The 23,651-nt window shown below is 37.1% G+C and overlaps 1 protein-coding gene across 1 annotated transcript in view; it reads left to right on the forward strand.

Moving 5' to 3' along the window:
* The first annotated feature begins 5,698 nt into the window (after window positions 1-5,698).
* Window positions 5,699-23,651, forward strand: part of LOC121325142 (PDZ and LIM domain protein 1-like) — a 42,559-nt gene continuing 24,606 nt past the window's right edge. The window contains exon 1 of the mRNA XM_041267452.1: window positions 5,699-5,996. Within this exon, the coding sequence (XP_041123386.1) occupies window positions 5,898-5,996 (99 nt within the window). The 5' untranslated portion in view covers window positions 5,699-5,897. The remainder of the gene's footprint in view (window positions 5,997-23,651) is intronic.

The following is a 23,651-nucleotide window of genomic DNA, read 5'->3' on the forward strand; positions in this document are numbered from 1 at the left end:
CCTCGCTTGAGGGTTTAAACTTTGCAATAAAAGCCTTTGTTGACAATGCTTTTTTTTGTGTCACCCAGAGGTCATTTTAGTTGTAAGGACACAAGCTTCCAGCCGCAATAATATTTTGTGATCTGAATAGTTCTACTGCTAATACTTGAAGTGCTAGGAGGTTATTGGTGACACAGTCAAACTAAAACAGAAACTATAATGAACATAAACTGATGACCTTTACCTGAAATCACCGGAAGAGCTGGTATTAAAAAAAAGGGGAGGGAGGGGGGGGGCAGATTATAAAGCTACAGCTTTTTTAAATATTCAAAAACATTCTGGGCAAAATCCATGCAAGAGCACTAGGGCATGGTATGATTTCAGTAACAGTAAATGTTCATTTTCTTTCACAATGTCTCACATTTGCACAGTTTAAAAAATCTGTTTCCATCAACTAATTGCAGACTGAAGCCATAACCCACCATACATTATTTTTTTGAAAACCAACCCACGTGGGATTACATATTTTAAAAAGTACCAAATAACAAAACAAACTGAGAGAACTAGAAGGGGTGGTTTTTGGCCGTGTTTGCTTCAAATCATTGCGCAGTTATTCTACTTTTTGTTATTTGAACTGTAGAAGCTGATATGAGGATTGCAGTGCCATAATTAACATGTAAACCTAATTCAAAGCTAACAGACCCCAGATTAATAGAGTACTCCCCTAACTTCGAAATCCCAAAAGTACTTAGCCGCTTGCTTGGAAACACACTGTACAGGAGATTCCCAGATACATATTTATGTATGTTCCTGTCACAATTGCTCTGCCTATTCCTAAGAAACATACTGGATTGAAGTTCTCCTGTTTCAGCTTGAGCTTTGGATACAACAGCTCTGATTGCGGGAGACCAGTGGCAAAGAAGCTGCTGTAGCACTGCTACAGACACTGAAGACACTTCCCAGGATCACAGACCCCAGCCTTTATCTGGGTTCAGTCTGCTCCCTTCTAGCAAAACTCTTCTGCACTTCTGTTAGCTACATAGGTTTCAATGTACGGTTTTAAAGAAACATATAATAGTAAACATGTATTTTCATGTTAAACATGGTACCTTACTACTTTTTTCTCTACCTTTTTTACATGATTTGTGTTATACTTGAACTTGTTGGGTCATTTCACCTCAACAGTGTCTTCTAAGCATGTTATTAGCCGAAAACTTGTTAGTATAGACGAAGCAGCTGATTGTTTATTGACAGAAAAGAAGCCACTCTCTAGGTGAAATGACCAACACTACCAGAAAGCATTGATGTCAAACAAGAGGTTTCTTTAACCAAGTATTGGAAAATATATCACATTTTAACTGTAGGAAACTTGCATAAGGGGTTTTCAAGCACTTCACTGTGAATTCAGGAGCTCTTGAGTTCTAGTTTGTTGTCATAGATGTATGTAATGGAGGCTGGATATTTACCTCAACTGTGTCTTCAATTAATAAGCACCAGCACCACCTAGTGCAAAGCTGGGTGTTGCACAAAACTTAATCCAAAGTGGCAGATCACTAGATGCTGCTTGCTCTTACTTCTAGTCTATGTTGCGGCAGGCAGCTAGAATTTAAGAGAAACACAGTCAGCATAAGTTTGATCTGAGATCTGAAGATGCCATCCATGCACAACAGATTATTTTTTGTTAGTTTGTCATGTTCTAAAAATGACATCCATGAAGGACATCTCCAAATCTGAGCTCAGCCTGATGCCGTTTCCCCACAGAACTGGTGCTAAAGTCAAGCTGCCTAGTTTTGTTGATACATGGTGTCTATTGAATTTGAAACAGTGGCAGATCTAAACACCACCAATGCTTGTTTTATTAAAATATGATGAAGGTTTAAAAGTCAAACATATCGTAACTGTGACAGTCTCTGTATATGTAAAAATATTTCTAAGAGTATGTAAAATGCCAGGATAAGCCTTCTTTATAATTTAAACAACAATAGTATTTCCACACTGGACAGTAACATAACAGTAATCTCATCACAAAAAATTGAATGAAATTTTAGAAAACTTATTTTATAATTCAGATAATTTGTATTACTACTGGTTTAAAATTGAATTTCTCACTCACATGTAATTACACATTGCAGCTGCCTTCTTAATCCTATAAACTACAGAACTGTTGCTCGCAATGACAGATGAGTTAAGAACAGCAGGAGAAGCACGACATAAGCGACCTTTCATTGATCTGGTGACCTGACTGAACTGACATTCGTATGGTTACCCTTGTTTTATTGATGAGGTTCTTTAAGTGCTGTCAAAAAATCCCAGTGAGTTTTCTGATTGGCTAACCTTCTCATGGGCTCTAATAATAACCATATGGCTCAGTTTTTTAGGGTTGTTATGCAGTTTGGTTCAAGTCTGAGGTAGCATCATTTTATCCTCTCCATTTTGTACATAAAATGGCACCAGCAACATTTTCATTACTCTTATAATCACTACAACTAATGTAATCATTACTCACCCCTAAGCATGGCATATAAACATAACGATAGGTTACGGATGTAACCCTGCTTCCCTGAAAGAGAAGATGACCGCAAATGATACTTTTGGGATATGCCTGCTTGTCAGGTATTCGCTGAGCATTTTATATCAAAGCTGCTCCGTTCGCAGAGTGATGTCCTCAGTCCCGCCTCACTGAGGTAATAAATAGTCACTGCGCGGAGACGTCAGTCTCTTCTGCATTGAACCCATGAATGCGAGTGGTGTGACCTCGCAAGGTTGGCGGTCATCATCTCTTTCAGGATTCGACCGCCAATGATTTTGGGAAAGTATACCAGAGCTGTCGTGAGGGAGAATGAGCGGACAGCACCTGAGGGACATCTTGCTACCGCCATCTAGTGTTGGTGGTGTGAGTGTGCAAATTCAAATCCTATTAAAGGTATAGAGGGATCTATGACATTAAGTCGGTAGAACCAGGTAAATATATGTGTGGTAGTCCAGCTAACCGCAGTACATATATCAATCAACGAGGCACCTCTGAAGAGGGCCCATGATGTAGCCACACACCCCAGGTGGGGGTAGGCTGGTATTAGTATATGCAGTCGAAACTGCTTCCACAATCCAATGGGACAGTCGCTGCTTAGACAGGGCTTGACCTCGGGTCTGTTCCCCATGGCAAACAAAGAGCTGGTCAGACTCTGGTCAATGCTCTCATTCTTTTCATAGCATCTCAATGCCTGAACTGAGCAGAGGGAATTTAATCTCATTTCCGACTCCTCTGCGAAAGGAGGGGGATGGAAAGCATCTAGTTTGTGTGCAATGATACCCTGTTTCCATCGTCCCAAATGTGCATACAGAAACAGTGCACAGACAGTGTGTAGCTCACTGACCCGATTAGCAGAGGTGATAACCAACAGAAAGGTTGTCTTCATAGAGAGATATTTCAGCTTTATGGTATCTATGGGTTCAAACGGGGCCTTAGTGAGAGCCTCCAGTACCATGTCTACCATGTCATTCAGGGAGGACGTCCTTTACATGAGGACGTAACCGCTGAGCACCCTTTAGAAAACAGGTTGCCAGTATATGAGTGCCTGGGGATACTGAGTCGATGGGAACATGGCAAGCTGATACGGCTGTTATGTACACTTTCACTTTGCAGAAACTGTACAATAACTGCTATAGGGCAATACACGGGATCATGGCCTCTGGCAATGCACCAGTTTTGAAATTTTTGAAAATATTTCCATTTATAGGCATACAACGCTCTTGTGAAAGAAACCCTAACATTCTGCAGTGTACTCACTATTGCATCTGAGAGCCCTAGGGCAGACAGACGATCCTATTCAGGGACCAGACCCACAGTTGGAGTCTGCCTGGTTCTAGGTGCCAGAGGGTACCTTTCGCCTGACTGAGGAGATCCATGTGCACTTTTGGGCCACAAAGTCCATGCGCAATTAAGGGAGCTCACAAAAACTTGAAGAATGAGCTGTAAAAGAGTCAATCACAACTGGAAAAAGGTTAGAGTTATACTACCTTACCTACCTGTTTCTGAAAGGCAAAAGAGACTGACGTCTCCGCGCAGTGACAATTTATTACCTAGTTGAGGCGGGACCAGGGACGCCACTCCGTGGAGGGGCCTATCATCTGATTTGATATAAAATGCTCAGTGAATACCTGACAAGCAGGCATATCCCAAAGTATCACTGGCGGTCATCTTCGAATTGAAAGCGAACCTTTTTTTTTTTTTTTTTATCTCACATGTTGTAACCTATGACAAAACAGGCAGTCAAAAAAACATACAATAATAATAATAATAATAATAATAATAATAATAACAACAACACAACTTGGCAATTATGCGTTAATGATTAGGAAATGTATTATATATTTTAAAATAAGACACTGATAAACTTAAAATACACATGAAACTTGAATAAATGTGCACTCACTAAATGACCAAAAAATTTAAAAAAAACAATTTTAGCTCGTATTCAAACGAACTCAGTCTCTTTGCTTGAGTGTGAACATTAAGCAAATGGATACATTGTTTCAAACTAAACTAACCAGACAGAGTCAGTTTGAAAGAGACCCACTCTAACACTCTCAATAACGTATCCTAAATAATATTCAAACCAGGCTTTATCACAAAACACACAAAGTTTCTACATACCCTATATATATATATATATATATATATATATATATATATATATATATATATATATATATATATATTTTACTTGGTCATGCCACTCCTCTGTCTGTTAGTAAAACAGTTTGGACACACACACCTCAAATGGCGTCTACAAGCTGCTGGAAGGCCTCCTGTGGAAGTATCACCAGTCATCTTCCCACGTGTAGAGTCAAAATAACTAGAGAAGGGATGCCCAGAGTTAGCTCTTTCACTACTGGTCTTTGAACCAGCTCAGTTCTAATAGTTTAATTGACCTCCATCCAGACCCTGAAGTAGTTAATTATACCATTTTACATGTTAAACCTGGAGTGGAATTCCCCTCCAGGACTGTGATTGGTCACTGAACTTGGCCATTTCAAAACTCCTGTTGTATACCTCCCTCAATGTATCTGTTAATTCACAGGGGGAAGTTGACTTGACAGACATGTTAGTACAGCATCTGTATTAAACTTTTCAGTATATGTACAGAAATGAGTCATTCTATATATTTTACTAAGGGGCAGTTACAAGAAATGAGAGTTCTTTTACCAGACCGTTGTGTAATGCATTTCAAAACCGGTTATCATGAGTAAAACTACTCTATTGTCAAAAAAAAAAAAAAAAAAAAAAGAGTCTGTTTGTGAGTTCAATTATTTATATGGTACATTTTTATATATTTTATTTCTGTGTGGCCATAAATAAATAATTCAATCAACCTATCGACGTGTTAATTTATGTAATTGGTTGATTTTCTTGCATTGCATTTGTTTTAGTATTTTTTACTGTATACTATTTGCGCTTTAAAAAAAATCTTAATACTAATAGGTCGAGATCCATTTTTTATTTATTTATTTATTTATTTTTATTGTTTTGCGAAATAAATATATGTTTTCAATCGGCTCTAATAATAACCGTAAGGCAGATCTCAGGAAAACAGCAATGTGAGTCCAAGGACCGGGACATTCCACATCTATTCTATCATTTCTACCATACATGGTAATGCTTGTAAGAAGGTGACGTACTAGTACAATCCCTAAAACAAACATAGGAAACCAGGCTCAATCAAAACGAGCTCCCTGGACAATTTCTATTGCAGTTCCACGGACTTCACTGACTGTGTGGGAACACCCTCTGAATATAAGACATCACCTTCCAGATTTTGCACTGTACTGCACTTTTCTGAGAAACAGCCGTGTCTCCTCACGACAGGACAGTGTGCATAAACGTTTTCAAAAACGTTCGCTTTCCATAGTTTGAAAACATGACTCAAAACATACGAGCTGTTGTGAAAGGTCCGGGGCCATGGGGATTCAGACTGGTTGGAGGGAAGGATTTCGAGCAGCCTTTAACGATTTCTCGGGTAAGATCATATTTATTGTCACTTTCCAGAGTAAACATACTGTTTTCATCGCCTTACTGTGTGTAGAACTTGAGGCAGCGCGTGCTTCAGCCTGTTGTTCTGTTATGGGAGGGGCAGACAGGATATGACAGCCTTTTTCTCATGAAGTTTGTGGGAATGAAAACTAAGCTCTGTGACGAAGAAACATAATTTAAGAATAAATTATTTAATAAATAAACAGTTTATATTTCACATCCACATACGGCAGACGGACTGCAGTTTATTTTAAGCATATTTACATAACAAGGATCTCAAATGTAGGTTATGCATGGTGTACACCTTGAACATGCATGTTTTGTTTTGATTTTGAAAAAAAAAAAATAGAAAGCTTTATGGGTGCAGCAAAGGTTTTGTAACGTATTACAGTAGTGGTTACTAAAATGTGTATGTGTCCATTTTGAGTTTTTGACTGTTTCAGAAATGACACACACACACAAAACATTACATTCAAACAGCATTTATTGTCACTATGCCTGCTTAAGAATAATGCACAAATCAACTGTATTCTAAATGATCTCAAAACTTTATCAAGTCAGGTCTTGAAGAATCCCCAGAAGTCAGTACCAGTGTCATGGCTAGGTAACCCCTTCCGTACAACCACCACTCTGTGAAGAAGTACTGTAGGTGTCCCCAACCATCTTAAATTAGTCTTCACTTCATTCCGAACTGTGTCCTCTGGTCCTGGGTTCTGTGCTGTGCTTACTGGTCGGGGTTAACTTTGTGAGGTCTTTTTCAGATTTTAAAGCAGACTTCTATCCAGGGCACCCAATTCTTCTTTGATATTTCTAGGCTAAATAGATTCAGTTCCCTCAGCCTCTCTTTACAGCTCATGAAGTCATTGCCTGACTCATTAAACCTGTCTAAAGGCAACAGTAAAAATATTGTGTCATCAGAGTTTTGTCCATTATATGGTGAATGTCCAAATTAACTGATTATAATATCAAACAAACTAAGATGTACCAAATACCTGTGCATTCTGCTGTGTTTACCTATTGTAGGCCTTGAGTGGCTGGGTAAATTGTGATATGTAGGTGGGGATCAGAGAATCAGGCCAAATTAAACAAATGTATTGAATCAGTAATGCCATATATATCTATATTTTTTTTATTAGTTCTTCATTTTGTCCTTTACTTGTATTGGGTAGAAGTGAATGTCTTTGTTCGGGCAATATAATAATAATAATAATAATAATAATAATAATAATAATAATAATAATAATAATTTATATTGCTTTCTAAAGAGGTTTTTAAGCATGTCACATATTGCCATCGGCTGGAGAAATGCTGTAATTGTGGCAGTGATCTTAAAGGTAATGTCAATTTAACTGAGTATGCAGTTAACAAGATATATTATCCAATGCTGGAATTCAAATTTAATTAATACAGTATTTGTCTACTGTAAAAACATGTGTAAGTTAAAACAAGGGAAAGTTTAAAAAAAAAAAAAAAAGTAAACTTGTTGTTATTTAAGAATTGACCGTTCCAGCTTATGATGCTTTCATTTTTTTTATAACAATATTTCATTCTGAGACATCCAAGGCCTAAAAAGTCAACAAATCAATGTCCAGCAGCTTAAAATGTCCCTGTCCCTGTCTCGGCCTCATTTCGATGTGGTCTCGGATAACCTATAAATACTGTGCACAGCTACAACTTTGAAACATGTCTGCAGGTTATGATCTTGTTCAGTCTGAAACGAGAGCCACACCTTGGATTTGCCTTGCTGTCTTTTGTAGTGTGAGGCACTCCACGCTTCAGTGCCTACCTTACTGTCCTGTGATGTCACGTTCCTTTTCCTCACCCTCAGAAATGCTACACCTCCCAAAGGCCTGTCTGCGCTTGTATTTATGATAAGCTCAAACCTTGGTCTATAAAACCACATTTTTTTTCTGTCAATTCCCTGCCTGTATCATAGCAACACGGAATCAGCTAAGACCGGAGCCTTGACACGATCAATGGGAAGAAGCATGAAGTATAGTAAACTGAAAAACGTCAGGGGGTTAAAACAATTGTGGCCACTGAACAGATATAGGATGGTACTGGGTGAATTACAGAATCGTTAAACCTAGTTCTACGTTTCCCTAGTCAGACCTAACTGTTGTGAACTGATTTGTGCAAAAGTCACAAATAGGGGAGCAAGTATTAAAGACACATACAAATGTGCAATACCACAACTAAAATGATGCTGTTGATTTTGGTTCGCGATTATCCCTAATACACGGGAGATTATTTATACCCTTTAGTTTGTGAGACCATTTTATGAAATCTTAAGGGGCACTACCATTATTTTCAGTATCTATTGCACAGAGCATGTTTTGTATAACGCACATCCTGTTAAAAATAATATAATTAACTATACAGTATATAAAACTACAACTTGGGTATGCTGTGCACCTAAAACTTGTCCTGCATGCAGTTTCTCTCCAAATTTGTAAAAGTTTGTATTCCAAACATTCTGACATGCTTTGAATTAGTTTGTTGTAACTTTTCCCCAAAGTAAACCAATTTCACCTTCAAAGGCCACTCAAAAATTATCCCATTATGAAGTACATTGTAAGGTTTCATTTTGGTTGTCTAGGAGAAAAAAAATGAAGTCATACACAGTTCTAAGTATTTCAGTGAATTGTTTTACCTTAATGAAAGCAGGATTGCAATACAAAGATTAAGTTAAGTTTGATTTAATAATATATTTAATATACCTTTTTGATTCAGAGATGCTAATATCAGTGCTTTAAGTACAAGACAAAGCAAAAGCAAAACAAATACTTTTGAAAAGTAAAATAAAATTACTTTTTTTATTCACAAAATTCAGTACCAAAATATTATATGAGCATTATTAGAACTGGCATAAGGAATATATTCAAGCATGTATTAATAACACATTTAAACAAAATACATTTGTATACAGTTAAATTCAGTAAAATGCATAGTTACCATCCCTATTGAGAAGATGTGAGTCAGTTCCAGTGCAGTTTAGACGAAAACAATGCAGTGTTGATCTGATCCAGATTTTATAGAAATGAGCGGCTTAGCTGTTTTGAAGAATTGAACTTGAAGAAAGTTGTCTTCAAGCAGATATGGTTTAGTTACAGTTTTTAAGTTGCAATTTTTAGTAACGTTTATAGCAAAGGGATTATAACATTGCGATTCTTAGGAGTGTCGATTCCAGTATTTTTAGGACATAATCACTTTTCTTGTCAAAAGAAAAGACAGAATAGGACGCAACTGGTTTATAGCCAATTACATAAGTAACAATTAACAGGGTGTGTTTTCCCAAATCCTCATGGCTTACTTATTACCATATTCTCAACTGATTGGTTAGTCCTTAAACAAAGGCAGGCTGGCAACTTCCATAGGGGTACTGGTTCTCCATTCTGGGGAATAACAAATTCTGTTTTTCAAAAATGACCAATTCCGGTGTTTTTGTGTTTTTTTCTCCACTTTTTGTCTCAACGTATTCATAATAAAGCATGACATTTGCGCATAAATATAATTTGTTATAGTTAAAATATGTAAATAAAAAAATATTACCACCGTTTTCTTCTATTATTATTATTTTTAATTTAAAGTCAAGATTTTCTACGACTCTTGTTGCTGTAATCATAAGTAAAGCACCAGAAGACAGTTCAAACATAATGTTTATAAGCACCACTTAGCTCAGTGCTGGCATTACAATAAGCTGGAAAACTTAATTATATTACAACAGATCAGAAAACAAATGTCCAACAATGTGAGAGAATCCTGTTTAACACTTCCACTAACACTGTAGTTCTTGTTATTTGACACAAGGTCTGTCTCCAGACAAATGTCTTTATGAAACAAGCAGAGTGTAGTGTAGTGACAACATCCTCTTTACACAGTAAAACAATCATTTTCCTTTAAGGAATGTATAGATAGAAAAACATCTTGAGCTTGTAATTAATATCATTTAATTACGAAACAGTCATTAAAGGCAGGAAGAGTGGACAGAAGTAAACGCTGAAAACAAGCCACTCATGTTGAGTTAAACAGAGAAGTGCCTAATTCCGTGATTCCGTCGGTCATTTTCCGCAATTGCGGAAAATCAGTAGCCCTACTTTGGCCACGCCCACTCTCTAAAAGACAGAATCATCTTTTACAATTAAAAATTAACTTTCAAAGGAACATACCTATCAACAAATATTGTATTTCTTAGAGTGTTAGTGATGTTTTCCTGAAGAAATTCTCTATCTTTACATACTAAATCTGGGACATTACATTCTAGTCTTGAAGTTTAAACAGTTGTCTTTAAGACTTGACACATTTATTGAAGGTAAGTTCCTTTTAATTGTCGGTGAATATGCAAGTAAACTTCTCGTATTTTAAGTTCATAATGATGTTAAAATTAGGAGCTCACAAGAATATGCTTGATTTTAATGCATTTTAAATCTCTAAATTCCCAGTTCAATAGTAACCCTCTTTCAGTATTGGTTTACCATACCACGTGCTCCAACAAATGAATGACATGGTTTAGCATTTCAGAACTGTATTAATGTTCTTTCTCTGTCTCCAATAAGTCTATTCACAGACAAACATCTGTATTAGTGATTAGAAATCCTTATCGCCACTCCCTGGAAAGTTGTTATCTCCAGAATGTCTTTTTGAAGTCTCTGAAGTAGAATCTCTGGTCACCCAGACACATAGTCTGCAAGCAGTTTATTCCGTGGCATTTGAAATATAACAGACTTTGCAATCATTTTGGTTAGAAAATAAAATGTATTTTAACTTTATGCAAGTCCTATTTGGATGGACTTTTATATTTAAGCATATTATACATTGTTTTTCTCCTGCACCATCTAACAGCTTTCCTTTCCTACCACTTTCTGAAATATCTAAATTATCTCTTGCCTGTGTCCAATGAAAGTTTATTATACTTTCTCCCCACATGGTAAGAGCCAGCCACCTCTGCTAAATGCCAGATCTGTATGTCTTTCATCTTGTCAGAACCACTGGCTTTGATGTTGCGTTTCACTGTCATTCTCTAGTTATTTCAATATATGTACTATACTGTATGTCTTCTACATATTCTATGGTTTTGAGTATTTATATAACAATCCAGTTAATTGCAATGCTGGGCAGTGTCAAATACTATACTTTCTAGAAAAATACAAACTGTAAAATTCTTATAAGAAATACAAGCATTTAACATTAAAGAAGGTAGAGAAATCAAGGCTGATTGCCTTTTGTAACTTGGTGCTTTTAGATGGTAAAACATATTTTTTAGCTAACACTGCCGTCAACATTTGTCAAGTTAATTAATATTGCCCTATTCACAATGTTATGATATCCACAACACTTTCTTTGTTAAAGAACTCAAAGGTCCAGAACAGTTTCAAGAATATCAATTTGTATTGTATTCATAACTGCTGAATAGGGCCCTCCCACTGTTAATTTGTGAACAAGTGATTTGTGAATGCTTTTTGCAGATCTTATGTGGCGAGGCCTTTTTCATTCTTTGCTGTTCTTGAACAATTCCGATGTGTTGGTTAGATCGTTTTGTACAGTGTCTGCTGTATTGCCTATTAATCTTCTTTTGATCAGTAGCTAGGGTAAAAAGGGTTAAGTTAACTGGCATATATGGGCAAGAAATATACAGTAGACACACCTCTGTTAGCACAGTATGGGAGTTAGTGCCTTGGCTTATCTGGCAGAGAGTTAAGTGGAAAGGCAGTTTTCAATTACTCACACTTTTTATCAATTAAATATGACTGTTCCCAGTACCAGGGCCAGCTTGACCATCCAAGCAGGACCAGTTTCATTATGAAAGCAAGAGCGCTCAGCTTTTTATTGAACAAAAATAAACAAACGGTTTAACCAAAACACAAAATAAAAGGCTCATTGGTCAAACCAAAATAAAGGAAACGCTTGTATTTGGAATATAGCAATTGTTCTTTCTCCAGTTGAACTGTAACTTGATTGAGACCATAGGCACTTTACCCATAGAGCACAGGGGAGGTAAAATATATTTTTGCCTCTAGTTTTTTTTTGATCTGTGTAAACAATTATTATTATTATTATTATTATTATTATTATTATTATTATTATTATTATTATTATTATTATTATTATTATTATATGTTTTGTTATGGTATTAAATATTAAAAAAATAAAAAGTTAAGTCATTCATATGAAGCAGTGGTAATAATCTGAAGCAGTGGTATTGCAAAATAACAGAATCCCCTTTTTACTTTAGAAATATCTATTTTTTCTTTATTAAAATTAATTGTCTGCTTTCATATTAAAGCTTTTTGGTTTCCGACTCATTCAAGCAAACCAAGCAGGAATTTGCTTAAGACGTTTTTCAAGTCAAGTAAGCTTATTTGTGTATAAATAATTACAATAGTTTAATCTTTCTTTAAACCTGAATTGTAAGGTAATTAAACTGTTTGCTTATACTCTCTGTAACCCGATCGGAAACAATTGTGTAAAACATGCCTGAATATTCCTCTAACTCAATGGACCATATTTAGAAGCAAGCACAAAGGCAAAGACACAATTTCATAGAGAAGATCATTTTAATGGTATAAAATAAGAAACAACTCTTGACTGGTCCTTCCTGAAACTAAGTTTATACTGTTGAAATTGTTATTTTTTTATTATTATAATTTTTTTTTTTTTTTTTGCAGAATAAAACAATGTATTTGCATTTGCTTCACAGTGAAGTCTTTTTTTTTTATATAGTGAATCGGTGCTTCTGACATGGCAAGTATTTTGAACTGCCTTACTTGGGGAATAATTACCTTCTAAAGAACAGTACTTGCTTTTCTTTGTTAGTTTATCTTTCCTTTAATAAACTACGTGTTGGAATTCTAGGTGTAGCACTGTGCAAAGACTTGCATGTATTCGTGTTTAATGAGTGCTCAGTAAGTACATATTGTACATTTTATGCTGAAACATCTGCCCAATTTTATAGGTTTGCAATTACTGAAACCGTAACTTCACAACAGCAAGGTTTGCTTGATTTCTTAGACCGTCTTAATTGTAAGAAAATAAAATAAATAAACATTTGCTTCTTTGTGCTCAGCAGTTAGTTCTTCAGTTTGCCTCCCTACTGTTTAACATTGTCAGGCGCCTGTGATTGAGACACAAAATTATTTGACCATTGCTTCTGACATTGATTAAAACACTGAATTGTTGTACTGCTTTTAGAATGAAACACTCACCTATAGATACCAAAACTGTCTTGAGTTACTCAATAAGACAGGTTATTGGTCCAGAGCTTGTCTATAAAAGTGAGTATAATTTAGAATTTCGTTATTATACAGTTAAATAAACTGTTAATGCAAAAACTTTATTTTTTACAGTTGATTATTAGTTATCAACATAGAAAATGATGTCAAACTCAAAACAAAAAAAACTGTACGAACCCTGTGTTTACGATGTAGGATTGAGTTAAGTAGAGATTGTATATGATTTTTGCAGCTGAGGTTTTATAAAATGAATATGTGAATTGCGCATACATGTAAAAGGTTTGATCAGTAACATTTCAAAAACTATGTTTGTTAAGTAGCCTCATGTGAGATTTATCAGGTGGATCCATCTGGTAAATGACAAGTTGTAAGTGAAGTCATTTCTGAATTTCTTTGAATTTCTTTTTCTACAAAGTCAATGTGTGTGTGTGTGTGTGTGTGGGGAGGGGGGGGGGGGGGGGGGGGGGGGGGGGGGGGTTCAGTCAAAATGATCATTGTCCACTTTACCCCTGTTCTAGTGCAATGAAAGCTTCTGATTCCTCCAAGGGCATTGACCAGGAGTCATCTTATAGTATCTGCTCCCATGGGATCTCCTGCGCCCTCTTCGCTTACTCAGTCCAGGCGCTTCGCCTGCATCCTCCTCACTGTCACTGCTGCTGGATGATTCATCTTCACAAACCTAGTCTGCTTCAGAGCCATATTCCTTATTGTCCTTCTCTGCTGCAACAGAATCATTGTTTGATAAACTATACAGTAATTCCAAACACTGCTTTGCTGTCATGCTTCTTCCGCTATCCATTTTCAATGTGTGTTTGGGTAATAATGAATTTCTTAGAAAAGCGAGTGACTTATATAGTAACCAGAGTGCATCTAAAACATAGATCAGAGTAGAAAAGTAGTGGCTCACACAGATGATAGTATCACACAGACAGACAGCCGGGCACTGTGAACTGTCAAGGCTGATTGACGGGCTATCAGTAGGCTCATGGAAACAATAGAAATGTCAGAAGACCACTCACTTGAGGAATACAGACTGATATAATCAAACTTCAATACATGGCAGCAAGTCGCGACTGATAAATACAAAAAATACCGCAACAATTCATTGTTAGAATATGTTTTATATGTAGAGGCTAGTTTGACCGCTTCTGGTCGGAATAGGTCTGACAGTATTTTATCACCCTAATTTTTGCAGCTGCGTGATTCTTTCTTTGTCAGGGTAATTTAGGAAAAATTCCATAAACGCTCAAAATGAATGCCTTGGTCATTCTAGTGTTAAGAGCATAGTGCCTCCATTCCTCTTTGGCATATTTAAAATAAGTCTGCTGTCTGTTGACAGCCGAATCTAATCTTTTTCTACAATTCATTGGGAATGTGTTTTGCCTCATGTGGTTTCCTGGCTGCAAGGATCTATTAAACTCACATAATCATATAAAAAACTTGCACATGTGTCTTAATGACTTGCCAAAAAATTAGAGACTGTATATAAGATTGGAAAATCCAAAAGTCTCATGTATATGTATGTGGTAAAGTGACGTAGGCCTTCATGATTTACTACTGTAAATTGTGTATTACTGTATTTAATACAGTAAATTGTGTATTAATACTGTATTTTTGTAGTGATTTTTGTAGTGACCTGCAATGACCAGATAATATCAACTGTTTGGCAGCAACACAGAGGAAGAAAACATTTACTAGGCGTCCCTCTAGGCGCTGATTTTTGCCAATGTTCTACCGCCATGGGTTTCTGTTTTCCCTTTGTTGCATCCTGTGGGACGCATATTCGTTGTGTACAAATTTAACAGTGTGGTGGTACAGTGATGAGGAGTATGCACAGGATTGTGTACAGTGTGCAATAATTAGACCTTATGCTGGAATAGGATCTAAAATCGAAGGAGTGTAACAAAGCCTTAAAGCAATTCTTTTGTATACCCCTCTTTAACATAACTGTTGTGCCGGAACAGTGGGAGAGGTACAAGCGGAGTTGTGTGATGCACTGTTGCTATGGATTCTGACCCTGTGGGTGAGATAGGATGAAGTTAAAATCTAGAACAGCGAATGCAGGTGAGCCAGGCTCTTTTGAGTAGTGGTTAGGGCGCTCGCTTGCGGTGTGCGTGTTCGTTGGTTCGTGCCCAAACAAACTAACAACACATTAGTAAATTGTGACGCACAGAAAAAAAAAATCATAATTAATAATAGGGTATGTTGGCCATATTGGTTCAGTTTACTTTATTCACCAGACAGAGAACCAGCAGGACAGCTTTGTTTTTAATTGTTGTTCCCATAACCTAATACAGGGGTTTTGGACCCAGATTTGTACTATTATATTTATGATATATTCAATTTTTTGGATTAAACCCAAATGTTACCCAAAAGGTCTAAAGGAAGGTTAGAGTGCATAATAAAAGTATATAGAAGATCTCTGAAAATAAGACAGTTCTGCTGTTTCCCACTTGATGACGATGAGGACCTTGAAGTGACAGGTCTTATTGTTGTTCTAAAACTCATAAACCTACTTATTTCCGCTGTATTTTAAATTTGGGAGTAACAGAATCTTGATAAGGTTAAATGCTGACTGTATTTAGATCATGCATGTATTTTAGTTATATGTTTCATTTTTGTATTTAGACTGTGTTTTTCACTGGGGAATAAGCTTAATCAATCTGCCCCACTAACCTTCATCTTGATTGCTGTTCCAGCTCTCTGTGCTGAGTTCAGGACACTCCACCCTTCCTGTGGTGAAGGTGGGTCCTCTGATGCAGCTGTGTCATGAGGCTTGGCTTAGGGTTTCTGAAGCGATCTGATTAAATTAATATAAGGATACACGAGGGACACCCATGGCGCCATTCCTGTTTGATAAAATATCAATGTTTTTTGCTTTTTGTATTTGTTCTAATTTACAGTTTGTTCAAATACAATCACCCCCTGGCAGAAATAATTATTCATATTAGGACATTATGCTTTTTAGGCAGATCCATTCCATGAGTGATCTCCTTATAGGGATGGATAACCCCATTGACAGGGATACAGTGGAGACATCTGTACAGTATATATGTCGCACTGTGCATACACTACGTGGCCACTTTATTAGGATGTGTCTACATGTTTGATTTGGAATCACTCTGAATTAGATATGGAGTAGGTGGTTGATCATGTGATGTGACATGTGGTCCCTGCGGCACAGTTGCAAACAGTCTGCCAGAATGGGAAAAGGGAAAAAGGCATAATAGCAGGTGCAACAGTATCAAGGACAGTCATGTTGGGAGGTTGCTCCAAGACATCAGCTTACCTGAATCAATACATAGCAAAAAGAAGGGGAAGTGGTTGCCAAACAAAACAGCTGTAGCCTCAAACAATTAGTGATAGCCAGAGGAAAAATACATTTATATAGGCTTTAAATATTAAGGTCTGAAGTACTGCTGTCTGTATGGATTTACATCACTCAAGACATTTGCCAACACCTTGTGGAGTCTGTGCTACAACATGTCAAGGCTTTGATCAGGGCAAACTGTAGCCCTAACTGATAGCTGGTACATGTACAAATGGCCAGGCAGTTCTTGAGAACTCTTTTTTAATTGTGATGAAACTTGGTTAGGTTATCCTTTAGCCCAAGTTATTGAGAGTATCAGAATGTCTTACATGTAGCTGGAGACGAGTATTACTAAATGTTAAATGTAGGTAACTACAGAACATTACACAGTAACCACTGCTGTTCAAGGCCCATGACAAATGTTCAAACACCGAGTTGGCCTTTTTCATTGATTTCCCCATGTGAAGAGTTCACACACAACATCAAAACTATTATGAACTCCGCTATTGGTGAAAACTGATTAAAAACAGTTGCCTGAATGTTACAGTGTGGCCCTGCATGCCTTTTCTATTGGTTATAAAGATTTTTTTTTTGGACCTTTACCCTTTGTGCTTGATTTTCTCTCTTCCTTCACTTCCTTTGTTGTGGCTAATGAGCCTCCTGGCCCAACACGAACCAGCAATCACTACTGTAGGTTGCAGTAGAGTGTCAATCACACTGCATGACGTGGCAGCTTGCTGGCTTGTCAGACTGGCAAACAAAATTTTTGGATACATAGCCAAATACATAGATAAAAGTGTAGTGCACAAATGCAAGGAGGTTATGCTGAGGTTGTATAATGCACTGGTGAGAGTGCACTACTGTATGTACTATGTCTAATTCTTGTCACCACAGTACCACAGGGACATCGTGGCCCTGGAGAGAGTCCAACGAAGAGCAACCAGACTAATCCTGGGCTTATATGAATGAGCTACAGTACGAAGATAGGCTGAACAAACTGAATCTATTCATCCTAGAACAAAGAAGAATTAGGGAGAGTTAAAGTATTTAAAGTCTTAAAAGGGAGCTGGCATAGTTAACCCTTACCAATACTTTAAGCAGAGTACAGAAACCAGGACCAGAGGGTACAGTTGGAAATTAACATAATGATAGCTAACAAAATATTTCCATAAGTCTTAGCCCTTTTTCACTGACATTAGGTTCAAATGTGCAGTTTTAAAACACATGTTATAGCACACAGGTATTTTCATTTTAAAACATGATATCTGGTAGTACTTTAAGTTCAAATCTTTTTGCACTTCCTGGGTTATATCATCTCAGTAGTGTATTTTGGGTCAAAACATATTACTTTGAAAGCTGTTAAGGAAATTACTTCTTAGAAATTCTTCAATGTAAAAACAAATCTTCACATTTTATGTAATGTTGTGTGTTGTTCTGCTGGTCTAAATGCTGTACTTTTTATTACTTATCACTGTAAAACAACCATTAGTTTGCCTTTCACATCTTGCTGGTGGTCTTAACTTGCCTTACAGGCCGATGTGTCTGTATCCTGTTACTGCACTAGATTCTCAAAGCTGTTTACCACAAATGACCACTTAGCATGATTTTTTTTCAAAAGGGGAAAAATACACCCAATAAAATTACTAATAACATTTAAATGTATGTATGTTTGTTTGTTTTTTTCCTTTTCAGAATAATAGATGTAGCTTGATAATAGTAAATATGTATATGTAGTTTTATAGTAAAAATTAGCAGATGAAATGAAGCTTGGCTACATTAATAGACAATAGAATTGTGCAGGAATTCAGTCTTGCTTATGGTTTGAAGATCCCTGTGGTATGGGTAATTTAAAACCCTATGAGTGATGGTGTTATTTTAAACATGCGTTGTATTCTTTACACTGTGTGGCACTATGGTTTCCAGTGTTAGTTCATTTAAGATACTGCAGTTCATTTTATTATTATTATTATTATTATTATTATTATTATTATTATTATTATTATTATTATTATGTCTTTTGAAAAGGTTATCGACGGTTTTCAAGAATAAATTACAATATTATTTTGAGAATGGACTTTTATTTCGAACAAACATCTCGCTAAGCCCACATATGGATGATTATTCACTTCTAACTGCAGTGAAGGTTAAGTATGTTTTGTGATCAATATAGTAGTGAGCCAAAATGCCTTCTGTGGAGGTTCAAAAACATGCCAGCTGTCATCACAGCTGCCTTGATTAGTAATTGTGATCCTGTCAGCAGCTACACTGTCCTTTAGACATTTGTTATCACTTGTTTCATGTGACTGCCAAAGAACAGAGAAGAAACGACTCAGGAATCCATGGGATTGATGCATCGTGCAGCGCAGTGACACACAGTCTAACCATGAAAGGGTACATTCTGTATTGGAAGATCAGTCTGCACTAAAATTAGTGCTGGTCCTGTGATTAGCACACAATGCATTGTGCCTGAGGTACCTCACCATGCTGAAGCGTATTCAGTGCTCAACACTGAATTGTTTAGCCTCCTATTAAAACCTGGATGACTCTTGAGTTAGTGTGATCCAGTGTTGGGTGCCCCTTGTATCGTATACCAAACACTTACCCTAACCAGTATACGCTCCTGTACAATCGTGATGAAACGTGGTTAGTATATTCTGTAGCACAATGAGAGTATCAGAAACGAGGGTGCATACTGTAAGCAGAACACTCTGTGTCTTATATACGTATATGCCAATGTGATTTAACTTGGTTGCAACATTCTTTATTACTATTTAAGGTAGTGAGAGTGTCAGAACATTTGTATGTGTTTACTCAATGGATGTAGGTCATGTGGATCAACTTTTTTAACTCTAATTTTGTGTACAGCTTGAAGAGAAGTTGAAGTACATATTTATTCCATTAGTTGTATCATGTTATATATGGGTCTTAGCCAAGGACGGTTTACTTGGCGTCATGACCAGGTGCTAAGATGTTTGGCCTTAGCATTGGAAGACAAGCATAACCTGACCAATAAGTTGCCACCAGTTCTATCAAAGCATTATACACAAAAGACAATATTCCTCTGTCCAGGAGAGCAACCACCAAGAAAAGGTGTTAAAATTAAGCCTCGCCCAGGACAACTGGAAGCTGATAGAGACTGGAAGATGCTGGTAGATGTTGGTCAACGGCTTATTTTTCCAACTGAGATTGCCACCACTAACCTTCAACCAGACATTGTCTTGTGGTCTGGATCAGCATGCCTTGTTCATCTGGTACAGTTAACAGTGCCATGGGAAGATGAGGTGGATGAGATGTATGAGAGGAAGAAATTTCGGTATGCTCAACTAGGCGCTGAAGCGGAACAGCGAGAATGGAGAGTCCGAGTTTAACCAGTGGAGGTGGGTTGTCGAGGATTTGTGGCACACTACAACCCGGTTTCTCAGAGACGTCGGGTTCAGTGGCTAAGAGTTGCGTCGCACAGTGAAGAAATTATCTGAAGCAGCAGACAGGAGCAGCAACTGGCTGTGGTTGAGACGGAAAGATTCTGGATGGGGATCTGAAGCACAATAGAAAGAAAGCAACGCTGATGTACAGGTAAGTAAGCTGGCCTGAGCTGAGTGGGGGATGGAGGGGGGTGATGCTGGGATGCCAGAATCACTGTTGAGCCCTCTTGAGGTGTTGTGGGATAGTCAATAAAACACAGAGGATGAAAGATGTCCACTTCAGGACCCCAGAGAGGTACCCTAATTAGCTCAATCCAGACGGTTGTCATGCTGATGTGCTGGGAAGACTGCACTGGGTTGATCCCCGGAGCCAGCATCATAGCTGTTGTGTGTGCTGATGCGCTGGGGAGGCAAAATGAGCTGATCCCTGGACCCCTTTACTGTACATAGCAGTCCCTGTATAGTGTAGGCCAGTTTTATTTTATATTAAATGTTTCTTCCATATACAGTCAAATGCTACACATACAGTCTTATACACAAATGCATGTTGCAGTCATTTATAAAATAGTGATGGAGGGTTTCTTATGATGGCTTCTTTGGTTTAAATGTTAAAACTAATACCATTAATACCATTTACAGAAATATACCAAGTAAAGTTGTTCTTGGATTAGTCAAGGTGGATGTATTATAGAAGATAGCTCAAAGTGTTTCTATTCCATAGTTATGTTGATTCTGTTGTGACATTTTGAGTTTAAATCTGAGGACCTGGGTTGTTTTGTGCAGTGTGGTGAAACCTGCACCCAGAAATAGTTCTTGTTAATTTGTGATTAGACTAATGATGATTTATGTCACTCTCATATTTGTTTAAAGCAGTAAAGTAATAGGTAAGCATAGCTGCAGAAACCTAAAACCTCTTTATTAACTTAAGAGGAATAAATCTCATGAGCGTGAATGTGCTGCTCGCTGAACTATAGCACACAATTCTGCTTAATCTCTCCATTGTTTTGAAGGATGCTGTCACTGCTTTAACACATAAAACTTAAACTGGAATTCCCTTGTCATTCTGTGGGCTTTAACATTGTTGCAAGATGTTATGGAATATGTGAAACCAAGTATATTCATGCCAAGATACAGAAATAGGGAAATAGAATTATCTCATACATGACAGCAAAGGGATTTCTTCTTATTCTGCCTAGCTAGGGGGACAATCTTGCAGTTTTGAAACTCAAAGAGTTTTGAATTGAATCCCTATTTTCTCACAAGTCAGTTATTCGGACACATATCATGGTAATAAAATAGTGAAACTGATAATCTCATATATTCGTCCGTGTTCAGCAGACACAAAGTGTTTTCCCATAAGTAAAATAGCCTGGCACTTTGGTGAATGCCCTTATGGATGCATTTGAATCCCCCTACAACATATTTAGTAAGGAAGCCATGTCACACAAGTATAGTTGTACTCTCAGATATTCTCCTTTTTCTAGGAAAGCAGTGTGATTGGGAGTTTGTTGCCTGACAACCCCTCTTGGATTACATGCTTATAAAGATTTTAATGAGTAGTCTCTGCCCCAGGTGCAGTGCTACCTCAAATGTGATTCACTTACTACTAATGTGAAACGACTGGGCATGAGATTTTCTCTTCAAATTACCCTCAAAAATAGGTTTTTGCGCAGGACAGGTTTATTGCTTTTGGGGAAAGTATGTCTTATTTGCTTGTACAGATGAACCTGCTTTTTATCACGATTGCTGTGCAGGCATAATTCATTATATAAAGTGGGTGATGAACACATTATTAGTGTGAGGGGGAAAAAAATAAAAAATAAAACAGTTAATTTTTTTTTTTTAATACTGTACATTTTAGTCGTTCTTTACATTTAAACAAATGTGTATAGTTTTCTACAGGACAAATACGTTTTGTGTCATGTATATATGTGTGTGTGTGTAGTTAAAACATAATGTATACTGTACTATTATTGATCTATTTGAGTTGTTTTATTAATGTGTGTCTAATAAAATGACATTTGTGAAAAATAAAATGACAGCTAAAGTGAAAAATGATAAATAATGAAAAGAATTTCACGGGGCTCTAGACATAGGTCACTCTCTCTCTCTCTCTCTCTCTATGTGTGTGTGTGTGTGTATATATATATATATATATATATATATATATATATATATATATATATATATTATGAACTTATCTCTTGCCCCAGTTTATCCTAAAGCATTGTCAGTAAATTACAGCTGTCTCTTCAGAGCTCCTTCCTGTCATTATGGCTTTCAGGAGACTTACTTTGTTAGACAACTTTGTTAGACGACTCCATTCATGCTTAGATTAGTGTAATAGCCAGATTTATTTAATTGGGTGTTGTTTTCAATTGGCTTGTGTGTTAACTAAGTAACGCATCAGAATGGCTCAAACTACACATTTAGCAATAAAGTTTGTCTCTGAATATTGCCGTCCATCCCGTTGTCCTTCTGGCATACAAAGGGAGTCCAGCAGGACTGGTTTGGTTTCTCTGCAGGTCACGACTTGCAAGTCGTTTGATCTGCTATTTAGCTTACCGTAGTTTATGCTGCTGCCTAGTTAAGTATACGTTAATATGTTTATTATAAACCTCACCTTGTCTCGATCATGCCATGTAGACTGTGTATTATCCCACAGACCGTTGCACACTGAAAGCTAACAAGAATTTAGAATCTTGAAACTTTCTTTAGCCAGTGAAATGCATTTCAAGTCGACTGATGATGGATGATGCTACTTTTAAACCAGTTGGGTAGTAGGCGACCATACCTAGAGTGTTGCCTGTACCGTTTTATATTTTTAAACAGATTTCTTACTTTTTTTTTTAATCGCACAGCATGGGTTATTAATACATTTCTCAACATTTACTTGGTAGCATTCGCCAGGAGAAAGCGAATTTCTCTGATGAAGATGATGAAGCAACAATGCACTGAGGCTGTTCCTGCAATACGCATTCTCTTTCTCCTGAGTGACCAAAAATATCAATCAGTATTATGTTGAAAAATATATTGCTGTGATATGGACAACACTGGATACAGCAGAAGTAATGTGTTTCTTGTAAACACTGGAAGGAGTTCTGTAACATGTTTTAAGAAAGTTTATAGTGCCCTGGCAAGACCACATACTGTGATCAGTTTTGGTCTCCACACAGCAGGAGAATAAGAGGAAACGAAGCTAGACTAAGGTTTATGGATAGATTTAAGGGAACTGAATCAATTTAACCTAGAAAATAGAAGGTGGACGAGGAGATTTTGAAGTTTTTAAAATCCTAAAAGGCCAACCCAAGTCGCACTTAGAAACGTAACACAGAGATTTGAGCACACAGTCTTTGAGTAGAGACAGGTTCAGCACTGGAGGTAGGAGGCATGTTTTGTTCTTCACTCAGAAAGTGAATGGAATGGATTTGCTAAGCCATGTTGCTGCTGATTCACTGGGATCCTCCCATTAAAAGCTGTCTGGATTCTTTAATCAATTACAGTATCAATTATGACAAGCAACAAGGGTCGAATGAACTCCTCTTGACCGTAACTTTTCTTCCTTATCTGAACTTGTTGGCATAGAAGCTGTCTCCGAGCCCCAGAAAAACCACTATCTTTGCTTGCTATAAAACCTTAGTATGGTTATATCTACCAAATGGGGTTTTAGTTCAGACTAA

The sequence above is a fragment of the Polyodon spathula genome, chromosome 13 (assembly GCF_017654505.1).
Source record: "Polyodon spathula isolate WHYD16114869_AA chromosome 13, ASM1765450v1, whole genome shotgun sequence".
Lineage (NCBI taxonomy): Eukaryota > Metazoa > Chordata > Actinopteri > Acipenseriformes > Polyodontidae > Polyodon > Polyodon spathula.